This window comes from Amblyomma mixtum, chromosome 6, assembly GCF_055824585.1.
Source record: "Amblyomma mixtum isolate Tamu chromosome 6, ASM5582458v1, whole genome shotgun sequence".
NCBI classification, from domain to species: domain Eukaryota; kingdom Metazoa; phylum Arthropoda; class Arachnida; order Ixodida; family Ixodidae; genus Amblyomma; species Amblyomma mixtum.
The window spans coordinates 118,694,838-118,718,125 of record NC_143017.1 but is presented as its reverse complement, the minus strand read 5'-3'; the positions used below and the strand labels follow the sequence as shown (position 1 = coordinate 118,718,125).

The following is a 23,288-nucleotide window of genomic DNA, read 5'->3' as shown; positions in this document are numbered from 1 at the left end:
AAAACAAACATCAAGGGCTTATTTTGTACCCCCACACATTTCAGTATATTTTCTTGTGTGCGGCCCCCAAATGTGACTTGCGTAAGTCATCACTGGAAGTACAATATTTTTATGCTCTTATTTTTACCCCTGAGACGCTGCTCTCGTAGCCACAGTAAGCGTATGCTAAGCCAACATGGCAGCATTTTTATTCGCCTGGTGCTTACCTGTGTTCCCATTGTTTGTCCACAAGAGATGAGATAAGTGGAATGTTCAGTGAATTTAACCGTCGCTCTACGATCCGATAAAACCATCCTGTCTTGATTACCTCCATATTTCTTCAACCATAACTGAACTAAGTGAAAAGGACTTATGCAAGCGCCTTCTTTTGATGGACAACGTATGCAAAGCCAACATTTCTCTCCATGTTAGGCTGGAACAACGCCCCATGAAATCACCTACGGCCAGCTCCCAAAATTAACTAAAACATTGTGCACCTTGAAGACTCTTCTTACCGTCGCTTACTGTTCGATTCGGCAAACAGCTTGCCACTGCAACAGCAAGAGACTCTCAAAAGAGCTCTCCGTGCATACAAGACACAGAAGCACCACTTAGAGCTCCCAAGTCGCAGATGAGATTTGGTTACTGAAAGGATCTCGGCCGCCGGGACGAAAGGTTCTTGGAATTCGGGGCGCCGTACGCCACCACTGACAGCACTTTGCGTATATGCACGGCGGCTTTTGAAGGAGGCTCAGACGGACAGAGACAAGAAGCATCCCTGTGCACGTGTCACGCCAGAGCAAAAGGGTCCGCCGTCCAGTCTGAGGACGCGGTGATAGGCTGTCCAGATCCGAAGCCGTGTCTGAGTGTGGCGGAGAGGTGCAGCAGAAGAGCTGAAGGCGGCGAAAAGAAAAATGGAGCAAGTAGACATTATCGGATCATCCATTTCGACACGCTGACTACACCAGAGGCACAGGTAACTCAGCGCACTCGTATAGCGCTCGCACATCCATTTCTACTCATCCAGCACAGGGCGTCGGCGAGCTAAACCAAGATCGAGTATGTTTGCTTCTAATAATGCTTTTCTAATAATGCGCCAAACCATTTTTGATAACTATTGTTTGCATTTTGGGATGCTACTTGTGTGGAACATTTATATGTTACCTGCTGCCCTACTATGTAGGGGCCGAGGGGCACGTCAAGCCACAATTTCTGGCTTTTTTCCCTCGGCCCTCACCACGTGTACATGAGAAAACTAATTGAAATTGAAATTGAAACATGTCCAATGTCGGACTCCTCGCAGAAAGGCTTGAAGCAGTCGGGTAAGGACGAATCGGCTATTTTAGTAAGATCTACATTTTGTTGGACGACCTACTCTTGTGGCACTCTTGGCACGCGGCAGCAACGCAGCAGAGAGTAGACGCGCAGTGAGTCAGCATCTCGTCAGTGGGTAATCCGGATCCTTGTGCAGCAAGCTCATGCCTGTTGGCAGCCCCACTGACAAGCGAGAATCTGGAGGTTGTTTTTTTTGTTTTTTGCTCCTATTGCTAAGCCGAATTTCGAAGCTTGACGAGCATTTCAGGAATAAATAAATAAATAAATTATTAAATAAATAAGTCCAGTCGTATGCTCGCACTAAGAAAATGTCCTCATACAATGGACACGTTCGAGAGTGAGATTGTATGGGCCAATCGGTATCGCTTCTCAGCGAAATTATCATGCACAGCGAATGCCTGCGTCACCGTCCTGTGCTCTTTTAAGCGACAGCACACCCGGTTAAAAGCTACGTTCGTTTTTTGTACGCGGAATGTCTGGGAGCATTGCAATCGCGGCGTGGAAGCGGCCATGTCATGTGGTATTTTCTTTTAATTCGCGGGCATCTGGAGTGAGCGGAGAAAGCTAATACGTAAAGGACAGAAAGCTAGAAACTGTTCAACCGCATGTTTTGCTGCTCGTTCAACAACTTTTCAATTGAGGTTTTTGCCCAACTTCGTTGCTCGCAGAGTTGGTAAATTAACATTCACTAATTATGCAATTAAGCCGGATACAGAAAATATATATATATATATATATATATATATATATATATATATATATATATATATATATATATATATATAATGGTTTTAAAATATGACTGAGCAATCTAAGATGACGCGACCAAATTCATGTGGTAGGCTATTGTGTAGAGCAAGTCACACTATTTTGCGGCATAGTAATATATATATATAAATATAAATATATTGTCACGTGCTTCAGAAGGAGTTCCACTAGAGTGCGACGCTCGGTTGTGGGAAGAGCCTGATTAACCATAGTCTTAACTTGGGTCTCCATATCTCTTTTCACGTGCTGCTCACTGACAGAGTTGGTTAACGTCGCGACGGAACCTGACACACCTTCCTCGAAACGGGCGAGTTTGAGGCCCCGGGGCAACACAGCTGGCTCTTCAGAGTGGTTCACTGTCCACAGCTCGGTACGGCCTCCCACCACGGGAACGACGCAACGAGGCACGACGATACTCTTCTTAGAGCAGGCGAGTGTCGTAGGCTCTGCCACAGCTTCAAAAGATTCGCACTGATTGTGAACAGAGGAAACCCGCACGAATGCTGCGGAGAAAGCTGGTACAATAGTGTCTTCTTCCACCGCAAATGCTCCAAAATCCGGTGTCGAGTTATCCACAAGAGCTGAAAGTAGTGAAGAATTCAAAGAAATTTCTCCCGTACGACAGTCTAAAGTTGCACCACACTCTTGCAGAAAATCAATCCCAAGAATCACATCATGCGTTGACCGTGGTAGCACTGCGAATTCTGTTCTAAACGTTAGACCACCAATAACAACATCCGAAGCACACACACCAAGTGGAACCAAAGGTTCACCACCGACACCACGGAATAACGCTGCACGGTCACCACTAAACATCACTTTCCTACCTAAACGGTTCTTAAACCTCAAACTCATAACGGATACGGTAGCACCAGTGTCCACAAGAGCCATTGTTTTCACACCATCAATAAACACTTCCAGTTTGTTCTTCAACATAAACACGGGCAGAGGTATATTGGACGTCATCGACTCGCCGGCGGCCTCACCTCCATCGGCCGCGCCTCCTAGTTTCCCGGAGGCGGAGGGGATGCACGACGTCGAGGAGAAGGTGACCGCCGTTGGCGCTGAGGTGGCGGCGTCACACTGCGGTCAGATGCAGGTGATGAACTCCGCAAAGTGCTCGGACGGTACGGGTCCCAAGCGGACGTTGGGGGTCGCTGCTGCGCGGTGTGCAGTTGTCCGTAAGTAGGCGCCGGGGGTTGGCAGTCTTGAGAAGTCGGGAAACGACGGCGGCAATATCTAGCGATATGCCCTGCAATACCACACCGGTAGCACAAAGGTTGAGAGCGCCAGCGACCGCCATAAAAGTCCTGGCGAACAAAGTCGCGACGTTGGCTGGAGCCAGGATCTCGCTGCTGACGAACCACGTCTTCTGGGTAAGTGGGCCTCCTTTCCGTCGGCTGGTGGCCATAACGTTGGGCAATGTTCCGATCTTCCATGGGCAAAGTGCCGTTAGGTTGAGCCCACGGAGTCGACAGGGCGGCAACATCGTCCTCCGGTGCAGAACTGTGCCGCGGATATTCTGTGCGGCAGAAGGTGTCCCGGGATCTTGACAATTCCTCGCGCACAATCTCTCGAATCATATCAGCCATAGAATTTGGAGGACAGGCTTCAACACTGGCTATAGAGGTGACATTGGCCAATCTTCCGAATTTAGGGGTGATTCGACGCAGCTTAAGAGCTTCAAATGTTCTGCAATGTTTTATAACGTCAGCGGTGGTGCTCAGGCTCTCTTTACTAATCAGGAAATTGTAAACATCTTCCGCAATTCCTTTTAGAAGGTGGCCGACTTTATCTTCTTCAAGCATACTGGAGTTAACTAGCTTGCATAACTTTAAGATGGCTTCGATGTATGCCGTGCAAGTTTCTCCGGGTACTTGCGCGCGGTGAAGCAATGTCTGTTCCGCACGCTTCTTCTTAGCCGATTCATCCCCAAAATTTTTCTTGACCTCGGTCGTAAATGTAGCCCATGAACTCAGTGTATCCTCATGATTGTCGAACCAGTCAAGGGCCGTGGCGGCAAGGAAAAACACTACGTTAGCCAGTTTAGTAGCAGCGTTCCAGCGATTGTATTTGCTCACCCGCTCGTAGTGTTTCAGCCACTCGTCAACGTCCTCTTCAGGTTTACCAAAAAAAGTTGAAGCACGTGTTCGTGTTCGACTTTGCCAAAGACGATTCTACACCACCGCCTACCAGTCGTATTCATCACACGATCAACACCGGCTCCGCACCTCCTATACGCCAGAAACCCTATCGAGTCTCAGCCACTGAACGTAAGTTAATAGATGACCAAGTTCAAGAGATGCTAAAGCGAGGCATAATTCGAGAGTCTTCCAGTCCTTGGGCAGCTCCAGTTATCCTTGTTAAGAAAAAAGATGGCACATGGAGGTTCTGTGTTGACTACCGTCGCTTAAATACGGCCACGAAGAAGGACGTCTACCCGCTTCCACGTATAGATGACGCAATTGATTGTCTGCACTCCGCTTCGTACTTTTCTTCTATTGATTTGAGATCCGGCTACTGGCAAATCCCCATGCACGCTGCAGATAGGGAAAAAACGGCATTCATAACACCAGACGGACTTTACGAGTTTAACGTCATGCCTTTCGGATTATGTAATGCACCTGCAACATTCGAGCGGTTCATGGATACAATCCTGCGTGGCCTCAAGTGGCAAATTTGTTTATGTTATTTGGACGACGTTGTAATTTTTGGCAAAACGTTTAGTGAGCACAACAGCCGCCTGGATATTGTGCTTGATTGCATGGAACGAGCTGGCCTTATCCTCAATTCCAAGAAATGTCATTTTGGGAACCGCGAAACAATTGTTCTTGGTCATTTAGTTGATAAAGAAGGTGTTCGACCAGATCCAAAGAAAATTGAAGCTGTCAAAAGTTTTACGGTGCCTCAATCAGTGAAAGAGCTGCAGAGTTTTTTAGGGCTCTGCTCGTACTTTCGACGCTTTATAGCTAGGTTTGCGGACATCGCTTACCCACTCACGTGTTTGCTGCATAAAGATGCACCGTTCCATTGGACCAGCGAATGTGACGCAGCTTTCCGACATCTGAAATTTCTTTTGACCTCGGGCCCCATCCTACGCCACTTCTGCCCATCTGCACCAATTGAAGTGCACACTGATGCAAGTGGTATCGGTATCGGCGCTGTACTTATACAACGCCATGGTCACGATCAGCACGTGGTAGCATATGCCAGCCGTTCATTGGGTAAGAGCGAAAGAAATTACACGGTTACTGAGCAAGAATGTCTCGCCGTTGTTTTCGCTGTCCAGCGCTTCCGCTCCTATCTGTACGGGAATGCTTTCACCGTCGTAACCGACCACCACTCGCTTTGCTGGCTAGTGAGTCTTCGTGACCCCTGTGGCCGGCTTGCTCGATGGGCTTTGCGCCTACAAGAATTTAATTTCACTGTGGTGCATAAAAGCGGCCGTAAACACTCAGATGCCGATTGTCTTTCCCGCTTGCCGCTTCAAACGACTGATGACGACGCAGACAACTTTGATGAATACTTGGCGTCACTTTCACAAGCCTTCCCCGATCTTGAAGTTTTCCGAACTGAGCAACGCAAAGACCAAACATTAACCTCTTTGTTTGATGCCGCTCAAGATTCTGTAAAGAATACTTTTTGCATTCGCGACGGTTTGCTTTATAAGAAGAATTTCGCTTCTGGAGGAGCACGCATGCTTCTTGTCGTACCCGAAAACCTACGCATCACAGTTCTTGAAATGATGCACGACGACGCCACGTCTGGGCACTTGGGAGTGACACGCACACTCCACCGCACGCAACAACGATTTTACTGGCCTAACATACGTTCAACCATCCAGCACTATGTAGCCAGCTGTGTGCAATGCCAGCGCTTTAAGCTGCCGACTTCAAGTCCACCGGGCAAACTGCGGCCAATCACACCTCCAACAGCCCCGTTTGAGCAAGTTGGCATTGACCTCCTTGGACCTTTCCCACGGTCCTCGAAAGGAAATCGATGGATTCTTGTGTGCGTAGACCACTTAACCCGTTATTGTGAGACAGCCGCGATACCAGCTGCTACTGCGTCTGAAGTATCTAACTTCTTACTTCGATTCGTCATTCTTCGGCACGGCCCTCCTGCAGTTCTCATTAGCGACCGTGGACGCCAATTTACAGCGGACGTTGTTGAAGAACTTCTCCGCCTCAGCAGCTGCAGTTTTCGCCACTCCACGCCATATCATCCCCAAACGAACGGGGTGGTAGAACGCACTAATCGGACGCTCACCACCATGCTCGCTATGTACGTCGCTGCAGATCATAAGGACTGGGATGGCGTCCTCCCGTTCATTACTCATGCATACAACACAGCGCAACATGAGACAACAGGCTACAGCCCCTTTTACCTGCTCTATGCTCGCTCACCTCGCTGCGGCCTTGACACCATTCTACCATTTTTCATCCACGACGAACCTTCTCTTGCGACCACACTCTGCAGAGCTGAAGAAGCTCGCCAGCTTGCCCGCGTTCGAATTTTATCTTCTCAAGAGCGTTCCAAGAACCGCTACGACGTCCAACACCAAGAAGTTTCTTATGTTCCTGGTGACATTGTGTGGTTGTGGACCCCTCTACGCAAGCGTGGTCTGTGTCAGAAACTGCTGTCCCACTACACTGGACCGTTTGTTGTGTTGGAGTGCGTAAGTGACGTTAATTACGTTATATCACGACTAACTGCTAGTGGTCGACGGTCACGCCAGTCTCAGGTGGTGCATGTAGCCCGTCTCAAGCGATTCCATCCCAGACGGTCTACGTAACTCGCCCGACGGGCTCCGTCTGCGAGGAGGGAAATGTCACGTGCTTCCACAGAATCTCGACGGAAGAAGCAGAAGATGAAGGACTGACCGGCAGGGAGAAAGGAAGAAAAAGAGCTGAGGGACGCTGGTAGGCTGCCTGCTTCCATCCTGCTCCGACCGATCCCCTCTGTGAATAAACCCCCGTGCGTGCTAAGCACGTAACAATATATATATATATATATATATATATATATATATATATATATATATATATATATATATATATATATATATATATATATATATATATATATATATTACTATGCCGCAAAAAGTTTTTTAAAAATTAGTGATCACCTTCCTCTTCGAAAAGATCGGTTCTCCGATTGAAACATCGAGTCCAATATATATATATATATATATATATATATATATATATATATATATATATGACAGAAGCCAACAGCCACAAAAACCAAGGGGCACAGGGGATTTTTTTTTATTAATTTATTTATTTTGTGGTGTTCATCAATTTAGAATATTACTGAATATGTTATAGCTTAAAGCTAATTGATTAGAAAAGCAGAAGAAAAAACAACCACATGCCGCCGGTGGGATCCGAACCCACGACCTCCGAATTACGCGTCCGGTGCTCTACCTCTGAGCTACGGCGACGGCTGTCAAATTTTCTGCTTTCGGGGGTATTTATGTTTACAAGTAACCTAACCTTGAGAGTGTTCATCAGCGCCACCCACGTTCATAAGCGGCGGACGTAGAACGTCCGGAGTTACCGCAGGTGGGACGTAGAACGTCATCGAACGGAGAGGGTGGAAGCTGTGTGAGAACCCTCTTATGCTTCCTATGGCATCATAGAACGTCATCGAACGGAGAGGGTGGAATAGAACGTCATCGAACGGAGAGGGTGGAATAGAACGTCATCGAACGGAGAGGGTGGACGTTCTACGTCACACCTGCGGTAACTCCGGACGTTCTACGTCCGCCGCTTATGAACGTGGGTGGCGCTGATGAACACTCTCAAGGTTAGGTTACTTGTAAACATAAATACCCCCGAAAGCAGAAAATTTGACAGCCGTCGCCGTAGCTCAGAGGTAGAGCACCGGACGCGCAATTCGGAGGTCGTGGGTTCGGATCCCACCGGCGGCATGTGGTTGTTTTTTCTTCTGCTTTTCTAATCAATTAGCTTTAAGCGATAACATATTCAGTAATATTCTAAATTGATCAACACCACAAAATAAATAAATTAATAAAAAAAAATCCCCTGTGCCCCTTGGTTTTTGTGGCTGTTGGCTTCTGTCATATTTATAACGAGCCCCTCATTCCCCTTCCCTTGTTTGCTTAATTGCTTAGCGAGGGCCTCGGTTCCGGCAGCCTTGATGCCATAGGAAGCATAAGAGGGTTCTCACACAGCTTCCACCCTCTCCGTTCGATGACGTTCTACGTCACACCTGCGGTAACTCCGGACGTTCTACGTCCGCCGCTTATGAACGTGGGTGGCGCTGATGAACACTCTCAAGGTTAGGTTACTTGTAAACAGAAATACCCCCGAAAGCAGAAAATTTGACAGCCGTCGCCGTAGCTCAGAGGTAGAGCACCGGACGCGTAATTCGGAGGTCGTGGGTTCGGATCCCACCGGCGGCATGTAGTTGTTTTTTCTTCTGCTTTTCTAATCAATTAGCTTTAAGCGATAACATATTCAGTAATATTCTAAATTGATCAACACCACAAAATAAATAAATTAATAAAAAAAAATCCCCTGTGCCCCTTGGTTTTTGTGGCTGTTGGCTTCTGTCATATTTATAACGAGCCCCTCATTCCCCTTCCCATATATATATATATATATATATTGGACTCGATGTTTCAATCGGAGAACCGATCTTTTCGAAGAGGGAGGTGATCACGCAGGCGCATTATGCTAAACAAACAGTAAAGTGATACACTAAATTTTAATACCTAACTTTTTAACTATTACAGATTGGCGTCTGATGGCAATTAAACATTTGCAACTGGCCGTTAGTAATAGCCATATCAGTTATTAGAATATCTAAAACGCGATTAATGTCGGTGCTGTTGCTCTACAAAATTTGGCTATCTCGACTATAGTTAGGAGCACTGGAGGGCTATAGTTGCTTTGCCTGCATGCTTCGAAAGCGAAAGCGCATGTATTTCGGCACGATGTAGCCAGAAGTTGGGCGGGAGACGCCGCTCTAAACCGGATGCCGTTCGCCGGTATGATCTCCCCGGTATCTCTCCGGTGCCGGAAGAGGGCGCGCGGTGGCGACACCGTCCGCTAAAGTTGCGAATAGGTACTTCATTTAGGGCGGAAAAGCCTCTCGTTGTAGTCTGAAGGCTGCACGGGCCGGCACACCGGGGTAACAAGAAATCAACAGTGCAAGAGCGCTGCCAAATGAAATTAAAAATTAAATTCCAGTGCTCATGTAGATGGAAAATCGGTGCTAACAGTGCCTCTAGCAAACCGCGCTCGGTTCACTGCAACAGGAACCGTAAGCACAAACGTGCCGAGGCCTAGCGGCAGCGCCGTGCGCCGCGGACAGATAAATAATGGGCACATCGCGGATGGCTTAAAACAATTTCTCCTTCAACATTTCTCTCTTGTATGACTCGAAGGCTTGCCGCTTGCTGCTACCGCTGTAACTTTAAAAAAACCCTAATTAATTAACGAATTACTTCATTTCTATTTTGTTTCATTTTAGCTGTTTTATACTGGTTACAGAAACCGGTACCGAAAAATTCATTCATTCATTCATTCATTCATTCATTCATTCATTCATTCATTCATTCATTCATTCATTCATTCAACTTTACTGTTCTAACATGGCCGGGGAAAGATACGCAAGCAGGAAGCCAGAGCAGGGTCGAAAGTCAGCCTTTATTGAAGGCCACCTCTGCTTATTTAGCCCTTATTACGGCGGCCTATGTCATGACCATGTGCTTGAACTGATAACAGATATCACATTACTCGTTTCTTACTGAAAAAAAGAATTTTCATTTTCTATTCACTCCTCTTCCTGATGTGTACTATGTATCTCTCGGGTGGCTTTCGCACACGGGTGCTTCGTGACTGGTTGCCCGTAGGAGTAGGCTCCTCATCAGTGATTGGGTAGGGCGCGGTCTTGTTAAGCTCCGGATTCCCTCTTCCTTCCACTGTTGATATGTCTTGCGGCGGTCTTGTTGGTAGCGCCTGAGGGTTTGTTCGTTCTTTGACCCTTCACTCTGGTGAAGTTGCCCGCGTGGGTTCGAGTTCCATCCTCGTCACCAGTTCTATCGTGACCGGGCAGAGACGCGTACGCAGGAAGCCAGGGATAGAATGAAAGTGAACCTCTATTCAAGAACGCCTATGCTTATACAGCACGTATCAGGGTGGTCTTACGTCAAGATCACGTTCTTCATCTGATGCGTATATCACAGTTGCCACACTCCGGGTCACGGAGTCCGTTGAATGTGTGCCTACACAGCTTTGACGTATTAGTCTGCTTCCTGACTGTACTATAGCAACTACGTGGAGCCGGCCTTGTATAGACGTGATTCTTGAAAATGAAATGCACAGTGAGGTCTACTTTTAACTTTTCATTGCATTTTATCGACCATATAAGCACGCCTAACTGTACACACAATCTACTAACGGCGACTTATGTATCGCAAAAAGAGCTCTCATTGAATGTTGCATCTCACTTGCGGCACAAAGGCTATTAGTCTGACTACCACAAGTATATCAGTTCGTTTGTTAGGCAAGGAACTTTTCTTCTTGATTCAAGTAAAGCAGCTTAGTGCAACACTATTTTTTCAGTGCGACTTCACGACATAACATAACGGGATAAAAAGTAGCTGGCTCCCAAGCAGGACGCCGCAGTCTAAATATTTAAATCACTTCTAAAAACAAACAATAAGATAAAGTAAAAAAAAATTCTACCATGCCCTTCCTGAAGTGGTTCGAAAGCAAGAGCACTGCAGAGGAGTTCGTACAGAGAGAAAGTACCGGTTATTGAAAAGAAGAAATACGCAGTCACTTTCTTGCAGTATGTTCTCTCGCTAAATGATACTTCGATGGAGAGCGACGTGGGAAGCATGCACCTTGCGAGACGTGCGCGTCGTGTCTTCGCAGTTTCTTCCGGCGCCAGACAGATGGCGCGTTTTCCTCGCCCGAAACGCGGCAAGTGGAAGGCGAGGCGAGCTGCCGTCCCGGTTCGCGCAACGGGCCGAGGCGCGAAGGGAGGAGCAGCGAGGCACGGGCCGATCAGTGCCGTGCTCGGAGCGTCTCCTCAGACGCGCGATCGCCAGCGCGGGAGTGACGAAGGTGTCAGCCTGCTTTCTGCCGGTCGTGTCGCCGCCGCTACGCGTGCGATGATAAGAGCAGCGACAGCTACGTTTCGACGTTGCCGTCGGCGGCGGTGTTGGTGTTGAGTGTGCGCGGTATTCGGTCTACTCTCTGTGTGTGTCTGCGTGTGCCTGTGGAGCGAGTGAGGAGTGAGTGAGGAGTGCGGAGTATACATACGCGCTGTCCACCCAGCCCGCAACGCTTGGTGCACTGTCGCGTTGAGTGTCCCCGGGATAACAAGAGACGTCGGACGCTGTCACATCGATGGCCGACTCCTGACCCGAGCTGTTGTTGTCGAGGGGAGACAGGCGGGAAGTCGTCACCATGCAGAGCTCTACAGGTGGGTTCACCCTGCGGGAGATCTGGAGCAGAGCAGACTCCGCAAATTTTTCTTAAAAAAAAAAGAAAAACGCGTTAACGTTAGCTCGCGGACCAACTTTACCAACCGAATGTGTATAATTCGTCGCCGCGTTAATTCGTAAACTTGCATGTGTCTTCGAGGACACCTGACGACGGAGTTACCGAAATCATCGCCTGGAGATCTGAGGCTTCATGGCGTCATGGAGACCAGTTCGGGACACCCGGCGATGACCACACACCTGGATAATGGCCTGGCAATTCGAGGCAAAGTTAATGCATTAATGTGTTTGCTCGGGTGTCGTGGATTCGTAATTAGCTGCTACGAGGAATTCCGAAAACAAACGCTGCGTAGATGAGAGATAGCGCGTGTGAAGTTTTGCTCGCTTAGAAAGCAGAGAGCAAGTGGAATCGGATTCTACCGTTGTATTCGTCTCTAGGTGATTTTCTTTATATCGCCGCCGCCAGCTCCGTCTCACAAGCTGTCCATGCTACGTGGGTTGTCAGCATTGGTCCCGTTTCCTCTTTGGTCTGAAACCAAGTCCGCCACATCAGGTTACAAAGAACTGCTAAAAGTCGCTTGCCAAAAGTCATTTTTCGCAGCATCCTAAGATGACAAAAAGTGTTTCTCTAACAAGTTGTGTATTTTTGTATAGCAGGTGTCTGTGCAGTGCTGTGAATTGTGTTGCGTTTTCATGCTCTCTTGTATGCTCGAAGAGGCTTGTTCATTCTTGCGCATTTATGCATTTTTCCCTTAATTTTTCCTTCCTGTAATGACCCTCAAATGAGGGTTGGCAGTATTCATAAATAAATAAAGTAAAAATAAAAAAGGTGCACGTGCTGCAACCAGCTTATTATAGAGTACACATTCATCAGGGACTCCGGAAATTCTCTTTGAAGGGGTTGTCAGGACTTCAAGTTTGTTTTTGTCATTCATTCATTCATTCATTCATTCATTCATTCATTCATTCATTCATTCATTCATTCATTCATTCATTCATTCATTTCATCTTTCGTTTGCATATTGCATTTTGTATTTTTTGTTTATATTTGCTCACAAGCTCTTCACAGCAGTGGTTGTTGTATAAAAACTTGAAAATGACAACTTTATAAAGGTGTACAAACAAAGAGTGATCGGCGTAGTCTGTTTTAATTCGGCTCATCATGCTCATGAACGGGGGTCAGACAATCAACAACTTCTCCTGGGACATGATTAGTTAATGTTACTCAGAATAAATGCTTTACGACTGACTACGAAACCAATCCAGCTCAGCCCCAAGGTGTTTTACGTTATTAACGTCCTAGAATTGTAGCGTCTGTCAGAAATCCGATCTGAGTGCCAGCGGTTGGAGACGACTCAGGGGGGGGTAACTTTTTCCTCTGTAGAAATGTTAGGAGGCCCCGCGCACTCACCCTCCCGTTCCGGAGCCCCCGGCATCCATGCAGCGAAGTTGAACATCGAGGCACCCCGGCTTCTTTAGGTCAGCGGCGCTTGCTTTGGTGGCGTGTACTGCAGCGTTGCAGTGTCTTAGAACATTTCGACCAGGATGACGTCAGGGAAACTGAATAAACACAAGCACTGCCGAAGGCGTGCCATCACGCAGTGGTCTATTTTTCTTTGGTTGCTAGGTTCATGATTCAAACTCCTTTATTAACTTAAGCAATCTCAAAGCTGTAGGTGTCAGCCTGTCAGCTAGCGACCTTCAGCAATGCTTGATTTATCAGTACACATTGCGGCCCGTGATTTAATGATATACAGCAGTACAGGACAGACACTATACTGTCCGTGGTGCGAATAGCCAAAAAATAAACGAAGCGTAGAAAACACGGCGTAAAACAGGGCGTAAAGCAACAACAACAAAAAAAGCAAGCTACCTGAGGTGGAATGGCTTCCAAAAATAATCAACAGCTCCGTTTGGTATGCACGTGTTCCGCTGCAGAGCCCAAGGTCATGGGAGCTAGTGCCGGCCACGGCGGCTGCATTATGATAGAGACGATATATGCGAAAGCGCCCCTGCTGTGCCGGTGCAGGTTGTAAAAAGACCAAGTGATCGCACGGCGTCTACCTCATAATCCACGCGCAGCTTCGGGACGTTACACCCCACATACCGATCCGCGTTCACTGGCGTGTTTACAGTGTTGGAACACGGCGACGGTTTTTAAAACACAACACAAAGTTAAAACAGGTCGCGAACGGCGCGCGTGTCGGAATCTGCGAAAGTAAACGTAAAGGCTGCAGTACATAGCACCTGCACACTTTTTTTCCTTGTATTGCGTACTTGCACCGCTTCTTAACTGAAGCAGCGATGTTTTTTGGCGGCGCACGAAGTTCCTCTTATTTTTTTTTTTTTGGTGCCAAACATACGGTTCGTTTCCACCACACATCTTGTAGTGCACCGTGGTCTTTCGCTGTGCGTTAGAAAACTTGCGGCAGATAAGTGTATAATTCCTAATTTCAGATGTTTTATTGCACTTGCACTAAGTCTTCCAATCTCAAAAAATAAAGTGATCTGTTTAGGTGTCTGAAGACAGCTAGGCCTGCAGAAATCAAATAAATATGGCCGCGACTGCGAAGCGCATGGGTTTCGAACCCGCGGCGGCGGCAACAGATCAGCTTCGCTGGCCAGTGCACGATAGCACTACGTTATCGCTGCAACCGATCTCCTTTCGTGTGTAACTGCCACTCTCTCGCGCTGTGCATTGCATGTTGTCCGTCACAAACTTCCAGCCGTGCCCAGTGGATCCAGAACACACTATCGCAGTGCCCTCATTAGGTTCATTAATCCGTACCAAAATTGTACGGCGCGCTACCGCTAAGGTCCCCAGTCACCGATTTCGCCGATCTTTGTCTGAAGCCTGACCATGGAACCATAGCCTCGAACCGAAAGCGAAAGGAAGCGCGACTTTCTAGCGCACATACTATTGCACATAGGGCGCATACTAATGCACATAGCGCACATACTAGGTAGCCGGCGCCTTCTGCGCATTGCAACAAACAACCCTATAACATAATGATAATAGCAACACTAATAATAAACAGCCGTCAAGAGAGGGAACATCTAAAACCATTTCACGGCTGCAGATGCACGCGCGAAACGAAAATTGCGTTTCGACTTTGTTTTCTGCACGAGCGAAAAGCAAAAACTCGCCACCTAAATTGACGGCGTAACAGCGTACTCCTTGAGGTCTTCAGTAAACGTACGACAGAAGGCAACCAATTGCGATAAGGAGCAAAGCACTTCACAGAAAGCCCCCCTTATTTTCTTCAGCACAAAATAGTATCAAAGGCACAATGGCACATTTGACGTCACGCATGACGCAAAGCTAAGGGCAGTGATGAACGCCAGAATGATAGCACCGTTATCTCAAGAGCCCCCGAGTCACCAACTTCTATTCACGCTCTGCGGAGAACTCCCGTAAGAAGTGGTCATCGAGACGGCGCGTGCGAATGCTGAATGCACAGCCCTAGCAGCGAAGGGTGTCTTGGGCAGTGAGCCACTGATAAAAGTAATCGGACAGTAATGTTGCCCTCTTCTTGGCGCTTATCGGTTGCATTCTTCGATTCCTATTGTTGAAGAAACCAGGTTGGTATTCTTCGCCCGCCTGCCGCAGTTCTCGGCAGCGTCCGTCTGGTAAGATTCTTCGAACGAGTTGAAAGAGTTCGCGCGCTGCCTGCTCGATCAGTACTGGAATCACGGCACGAAACGAAACTCGTGAAACATTCATGGCACGCTAGTTTGGATCTGGCGCTGCAGCTTGTCCGGATTTCGTTATCTAGAGTGCCACCGTGCGCAAGCGCCAAAGGGCGAATGATCGGCGATGTAGAAAGAAACTGCGCCTATTCTCGGAAACATCGAAAGAGAGGCTCACCGATTTGGTAATGCCTCGATGTTGACGCGCGCATTATTTATTCGGACGTTTTCGGGATCGAAGATGAGGATCGCATAACAAAGTGCATATCTAAAAGGTTGGTTGGTTTATTGGGGTTTAACGTCCCAAAGCGACTGAGGCTATGAGAGACGCCGCAGTGAAGGTCTCCGGAAATTTCGACCACCTGGGGTTCTTTAACGTGCACTGACATCGCACAGCACACGGGCCTCTAGAATTTCGCCTTCAAGAAATTCAGCCGCCGCGGCCGGGATCGAACCCGCATCTTTCGGGTCAGCAGCCGAGCGCCGTAACCACTGAGCCACCGCGGCGGGGCATATCTAAAAGGAAAGTTACGCTGTGGATAGCCGAGCAGAGAGAAAAGCACAAGTGTGAGAAATGCGAAAGTGGTCAGTCAGTACGTGGTGACACCGTTGCCATTAGCGGTTTTTGTGTTTTCGTGTCCTTTAGAATGCGCTACTCCTGTACTGCGAGCGGTGGAATATATATATATATATATATATTTTTTTTTTTTTTCAGAGTTGATACGTTTTCACACCTAAACAGTCTATCTTGCCTAGGAATTACACAGTTCGATGCACAGTGCAAACACGGAACGTAAAGGAACGGAAGGCATCCGAACATTCCCCACATTCTTGTAGCTCCCCTTCCTTTGATATGCATTCGCCATGCTCTGAACTTTTTGTGTACCCGCCTGCAGGGCACTGGACTTCTCCGCAAACTTTATAGCTTTTCGGCATTACCCTTTGACATATATTCACTCTAATTCAATGACCGCATATTGTTACTCGTTTTTAATTATTTTGCTCAACTATTTTCCACTTCCTTCTGTTTCCAGCGCTGTTCGAACGCCGGCTAAATTCTCTACAATTCATTAAAGAGCTTCTCCCTCTCTCACTCTCTCTCGCCCGACTCTCTTTTATCTTTTAGTTACTTGCCCGACATTTTTGAATGGGTTTCATGAGTCTGACCAGCAGAAAGCGACGGGATACATCTCGAGTGTGCTCAAGACCTGAATTTCTCGGGCATGAGGGAAAGCTGCAGGTACCCCTGGAACGAGCGGCACAAACCTACAATCTATTGCAAAATACACTGCAGCCGACCACGAAGCTGAGATGTTTCTGGAAATTAAACTTTCCCATTCCCCTGGCTAATAAAGTAATGATTAGTTTAGTCACTGTTGAACATGAAGACAAATCGCTGATTCTATGGCGAAAAGTTAACTTAAACCGAGATGAGACAGGTGCTTTTTCCAACACATCAGAATGTTTTTTTTTTGTCAAAAAGTAATTAAGTTCGTTGTTTTACTTTATGACAGTTGTTTTGCTAAAAAACTGACACAATGAGGTCCGTTATCTTGGAAACCTAATGGTGAAATGTATAGTAATTTTTAGCGGAATTTAGCGTCAACACTGCGTCTTTGCTGTTTATGAGTTGTCAATAGCGTACGATGGCCCTTACGCCGCACTGTTTACTCGGCTAAACCGACACCCTTCACGTCCACTCTTACACGTCGATTATGGCGAGGAATGCTTAGGCTGCAGACTTCGACATGCGCACGCTAGTCAATGATTGCGTTTTCTTCATTATCTTCCTTTCTTAATGCTAATTCCTGACAATGCTTGAGTCAGCGCTAAATGGAGTCCCGAAGCAAGCGCACTCGGAATAGGCAGTTGCAAGGCGACGTTGATCCACGAACTTTAAACCTATCAAACTTCTAAGTTGTTTTCCATTGGGTATCCGCATCCTTGCTACCTTCAGGCCGCCGTGGTAGCACAGTGCCTATAGCGCTCGGCTGCCGACTCGAAAGACGCGGGTTCTATCCCGGCCGCGGCGGTTGGATTTTGTTGGAGGCGAAATCCCAGAGGCCCGTGTACTTTGCGATGTCAGTGCACGTTAAAAAAACCCAGGGGGTCGAAATTTACGGTGCGAGCCCTTCAATACGGCGTCCCTCATAGCCTGAGTCGCTTTGGGACCTTAAACACCCATGAACCTTATTACCTTCGTTTTCACGTGGCATTGGGAGGAGAGAAGCTTTTCGTTTTTCTCTTTCTGTTAAGTGCAAACACTTTTTGTCGGCGAGCAGAAGCAATGCATCTTTGAAGCTGTGGAGATCGGTTTGGTTGGTTTATTGTTGTTTAACGTCCCAAAGCGACTCGGGCTATGAGGGACGCCGTATTGAAGGGCTCCGGATAATTTAGACCACCTGGGGTTCTTTAACGTGCACTGACATCGCACAGTACATGGGCCTCTAGAATTTCGCTTCCATCGAAACTCGACAGATCGTAAGCACGCTCCGTTCCGTTTTACGTATTCCCGTGGTGCATTGAGCCTACTAAATGGAATTCCCACGTTCCGCGTCAGCTCGCTGCCTTATGCAATACACTCGTTTGGCGTTAATTAAGCTCCCAGGCTCGGAAAAATTCCCGCAGAGCTCCCAGCCGGGCCAGAAATTGATTGCGACGGGCAACCAACTCATTCCCCCATGAGTCGCTAAGTGCGTTTCACGCGGTGCTGCGAGGCGTCAGTGCGCTGCAGCTCTTTGCTATGATGGCTGCACTGATTTCAGGCAGCATAAAGGGGAGTGCGCCGCTCGAAGTAAAAGTTACCACGTAGAACAGGGGCAAAGAACGGTCGCTATCAGAAATCCGCTTCTTTCAGCCGAGGCAACCTGTTTCGACAAGGAAATCCGGCGCGTGACGCCTGACCGAGAGAGAGAGTGACCATGTAGGCTTCTTGGTACTCTTACGAATCGCTGACGCTAACTGGGAGGGGGACAGGATATGTGTACTGTGAAACTGGACGGGAGTTGGAAGGTCTTTGACCCTGTCTGCGCAGCTCGTCGCTCTGCTATCGCACTGAAACTAGGGGCGCGCGACGACGACAACGTGGTTCAGGATTCGCAGTGCAAGCCTAAATTTTTGGCTCGCGGGTTGAATTTCGCTGTGGTTGCTAATTTGGCGAGTAAAAAAGAAAGGCAAGAAAGATTGAGACTTTTCTCCCGCCGTTGGAGCGAAGAAGCGGCAGGGTGGCTCTATACCGCTCATCCGCCCTCATTGCACCTGTACGCGGTCACTTTCAGGCGCGCCTCAGCCACGCGGTCATACGTGAGGATGATGTGAGGTGACACATCGTAGGGAGCGCCCTCTCTCTGATCCACATTTCCTGCACAGCTGGGCCCTACCTGGACACAGTTCCTGGTCATCAGAGAAGTGTAGCGGAGGCAGGCTGCTAGGCATAGGCGTATTACAACAGTTCTATGCCCGATGTATTCCTTTTCGCCCTTCGCTGGCTGAAGCACTGCTATGCTCACGTTTTCATCGGTGATGATGATGATGGTGGTGGATTTTCATGGCGCAAGGGCATGACGGTCAAAGTGCGCCATGGCACAGCGTATTTGTTTTTCTACTCAAGGTTGGGTCGAAGACCCCTTTTTCCCAAGCATTTTACCCCAAATAAGCCGAGCATCAGACCAGGGGAAAGCTTACACCCGTTGTGTCACCGGTGGGTACCCGGCGGCACTGGGGATCGAACCTCGCACCTCTCGCATGCTAGGCGGATGCTCAGAAAACTCGGCCGCCGTTGCAGTCCGTTGTCATCGGGGCCAGCCTTCTGGCACAGCGGATGATTGCAGTGGAATGGAATAGGGTAAAATATTTGTACGCTATACAGGACCCTGATTTTATTCCTCCTGAAAAAAAAAAAAACAGCGCAAAGAGACAACGGACGCTGAAAGAACTACCCCACAAACGCTGGGATGGAAAATTCGCAGTGATGAAAGAGCTCATGGTACTGAAATTGAGAAATACCGGCACTTGAGCTAGTTGGTTCAGCATCGTGGAAAGCGCTTGTGGTGTCTATTCTTCCTGCGTTCGTTGCTTTTTGCTCTATTTTTTTTAAGATGCTTTACCAATTATCTCAAATGTCACTATTACTTATGGTTCTATTATCGAGCGCCTTTTATTAATTCACGTTGGTCCGATCGTCCCAGCAAATAACTTTATTTCATTTTTCTTACACTAAGCAAAACTTAATTCGTTCATCTTGTCTAGTTTTCATTTTTTTTTTTGCCTCCAAGGGTCACCCTTGCTCTCATGTTATTTTCAATTGCAGTTTGTTATCTTTCGGTCGCGTGCAAACACAGCAGATGTTACTCATGTCTTCCCGCCCACTTTTCGAACGTATATATATGTTGCTCCACAATAAAATAATCAGTTGAAGTCAGCGCTGTATCGTCTTGCCTTTCTTTGTCCGTGTCTTGGGAGTGCGCTGTGTTTTTCCTCAAGATCTTTCCACCAAAAGGTCTGTTTCTGACATGTTGGCACTCTTGTTCAGTTACGACTACTACTTCTCCTGTTAGTACAATGAAGTCTATTAAGGTGGCAGCTTGGGCTTGTTGGTAACACATGTCAACAAAAATAGCGACAAGCAAGGAGAATGAAAAGGCAGCGCAAAAAGGAAAGTAAAAGCTTTGGCGTTACCACAAATCTGAAACAGATAATGTCAATCCTTTCCAGCCCCTCGGAACGAATAATGTCTTGCACAAAAGATACAACATTCACGACAAGTTTCAAGAGCGTATAAAAAAAAAGTCCTAATGTGCAAGGCGATGATAATAAAACTCTATACACGCATCCAAGACCTATGCAACCATGACAGGTAGTACAGTATACAGACCCCTCTTTATGTGTGTGCGTTAACTGATTCCGTCCGCCTTGCAAGAATGACCTAATCGGCCTGGACTTGCTTGCCTTTTTTTCCTTAACCCCGCTCACAACAGCACTGCTAAAAGCGCTGGGTAGGGACACGGTGGTTGAACAAGGCAGGGTGAGCTCGGCGTTGCCATGGCAACATCATATTCAATTATGTCTCCCCCCCCCCCCCCAAACTTGGATCGCGGCGGCGGATGTCAATTAAGACGGTGCCCTTTTCCAGCATCAGACACAGGAACCGCAAAAGTGCGCCAGTCAATTACATTGCGGAAGGCATTCCCGTCTCCGCTGTGTTTGCAGCGAAAATGGCATTGTCTACAGATTGAGGCTGAGGTAAAACAGCGTCTTTGGCAATTCCTGTACGTCAAAAAAAAAAAAAAAAAAAGAAACTGTTCCGAAACTTAAACCTCTCAATATCTTTTAAACAGATCTTTTTCTTGCTCATTTTATCAATCGCCTGCTAGCGATATGTACCAACATCCCCACGATTAATTTTCTCGATACCGTTAAACGCGCGCCTTTCAGAAAACGAGGGAAAAGTTGCTTTCTACCGCAGTGTTGCGCGCGATTCAAAATGGCGCCAAAGCGCAGAGTGATTCCTCGCCTGTGGAGTCACAGTATGAGAATCTAAGGAGTGAGTGCATTGCAGATTGCTATGTTTTCAAAGGCTGACCTTACAGTTCCTGTAGAAATCTGTAAACAGGAACCGCTGCGTTCTAAACTAAATTACAAAGTCAAAGCGGAGTGAAGAACTATGCTATCTGCAGGCTGTTCACAACATAGGCAGCCTTCTCTAGAAAGGAAGTGCTTCCCGTCTCTTCAGAAACAGGAAACAGCTCTGACATTGTATATTTATTTCAGCTTTCCCCTCGGTCTTTCTTTGCCTCTCAAGCCGATCCAGCGGCCGTGTTTGACCGGAAGCATTCGACTTGGATGTGTAAATAGCATTTTATTTATACGACAACGTGGCTAATTATCGTTCAATAACGCATCAGGCCAAAGCTACGTTCCTTTGGACACGTCACAGAGCAGAACTCTGGATTAATTTCAGTCACAGTGGTTTCTATGACATGCCCCGAAATCTTAGCAAACGTTTTTTTTTTTTTCGCATTTTATCTCCGTCGAAATGGGGTCGCTACCGCCAGGATCGAACCGACGAGCTCGTGCTCAGCAATCCAGCCTCATGACGGAATCATGACGTAATCATGACGTAAGGAAGGCTTGCTTGCGTGTGCTTGCGTGTGCTTGCGTGTGCGAGCAAGTACAAATGCTAACACATGCACGCGCGCCACGATTTGATGGGCTACCTCGAAAAAATTAGAACGAACGAGACAAAGCTAGACAAAAAGCTGAGGTGCCACCTTGTGTGAGGCGGAAATAACGAGAAGGTGCGATCTCGCTAAGGCAAGGCGCACTGCGTAGCCAAAAGCAACCGCTCCTCCACAAACTACTAAGTGAACGTCCTTTTCGTACTCGCACCTGTATAGTTGAATCACTTGCCCGTAGTGGTGCGTACTGCTGCTGCGTCACTCCTCAAGCAACGTCCGGGCCCATGAATAGCACTTATTAAATGGCTGCGCAGTTCTCTCGTTTATTAAGCAGCGCTAAGTATAGCACCCGTCTGCTTCTCTTTAAACTAGTAGCTCGAAATTCTGTACCAGTTCCGGTTATCGTGGCAATTATGTGGGGCGGCCACCTCCTCCGACGCAGTGTTCGACTCACTGAAGTGTCATGCCTGAACGCTGGAGATAGCCTACACTCTTGGGACTTCCCGAAGCGTGAGCACTACGCATCTCAGCCGTCGGTATTCACCAGCTGCGCCGAAGGCGCCTAGCGTGCGTAGAATGTTAAACAGGCCAATGCGTCGTTTTTCTTTTCACTCGGATTTTACGGCCATCTTGCCTTTGCCCCAGCTCGCCGCGTGCCAGAGTTGGACTGGCGCCACGCTGAGTGCCGGTAAATAGCTGCGTTCCAATTGCGAGTTCATGGAAACAAAGTCCTGCTCCGGCAGTTGCACGCGTCCCTTGCATATTAGGCTTCGCCAATCGAGTCTGCGTTTACGTCGAAATTTAATGCGCTACCGGATGTGTTGCAGACTAATTTGAAATGCAAACTGAACGGGGTTTATGATCTGATATGAAAACGCTCTCGAGCGACGACGTGTGTGTCTCGCTTGACAAGTAACTTGTGGATCATCACACGCTCTTGAGAAACGTAGCATTTATGTTCTTGAGATAGAATTAAGCGGGTGAACTGCAAAATGCTGGCTTTTATTCAGGACAGTACATCAGGACACAACTGCTGGACATCATATCTACGAAGGAAGCTTTGCTGCAATGGATACTTAGTTTCAGGCAGCACCTCACAGTGCCGCTTTGTGTTTTGTCCAAAGTTTCACACAGGACGGACGCTTCGGTTGTTGACCTGATAGCAGGAGTCAAATTAGAGTGAATCTGAGACAGGTACCTTGAACTCGGATGCTTTCGAAATGAAAGAAGAGATGAAAAGATGAAGACGCCCTTCACGCTGTCTTGACATATAGTCGTCTGCGCAACGAAGTCGAGGAGGCGTGTGAACGCACCCCAAGTTTAATTTGAAACCTCTCAGTTTGTTTTCTCAGAATCGTCGGCGCTGGGTTCCCCAGGCAGCGACGTATTCTGAGAAAATATAGAGCATGGGTGCGCGAAAAATTTTACGAACCTGCTCCGTCCATCCGCGCTCCTCCGACATGTTTGCTTTGCGGAACGTTTGTTCACGTTTGTGGCACGTTTGTTCAGAAACGCTGGGCCTTTGTCGGCGAGCGGTAAAAAGGAGAAGTTGAATTTACAACGACCTCATTGCTGTGTGCTTGCGATCGAGACTAAATGAGAGTGGGAGAATGTTGAACTTTTGTAATAAAAGCGAGCCTCAAAATAGTGTTTGGTGTTGACTTTTGATGGTTCAAGTGAGAGGTCTTGCATCTAGCGATGGACCTTGAAACTAGTGATGGATCTTGTAATCGCAGAACAAACCGCAGTACCACGAAATTTTAACTCCTTCACATAAATTCTAGTGATTCAGTCACCAGTTCATTTAAAGCGCAATGTTTTCGATGTAGTACCCAGTACCGTAGAAGGAAAAT

The 23,288-nt window shown here is 47.5% G+C and overlaps 2 protein-coding genes and 1 non-coding gene across 5 annotated transcripts in view; 2 read left to right on the top strand and 1 right to left on the bottom strand.

Moving 5' to 3' along the window:
- The window catches only part of LOC149340187 (uncharacterized), a 48,702-nt gene extending 26,739 nt beyond the window's left edge, over positions 1-21,963 (bottom strand). Inside the window, exon 1 of the mRNA XM_089548957.1 lies at positions 21,647-21,963. The gene's annotated coding sequence lies outside the window, so the exon portion shown is untranslated. The remainder of the gene's footprint in view (positions 1-21,646) is intronic.
- TRNAA-CGC (transfer RNA alanine (anticodon CGC)) lies at positions 7,949-8,020 on the top strand. Its single transcript has one exon. It is a non-coding gene; the product is annotated as a tRNA-Ala (tRNA).
- LOC149340186 (uncharacterized) overlaps positions 11,094-23,288 on the top strand; it is a 110,211-nt gene continuing 98,016 nt past the window's right edge. For all 3 annotated transcript variants that reach the window (XM_089548956.1, XM_089548955.1, XM_089548954.1), the window contains exon 1: positions 11,094-11,550. In XM_089548956.1, coding sequence (XP_089405082.1) covers positions 11,535-11,550 — 16 coding nt within the window. In that variant the 5' untranslated portion in view covers positions 11,094-11,534. The remainder of the gene's footprint in view (positions 11,551-23,288) is intronic.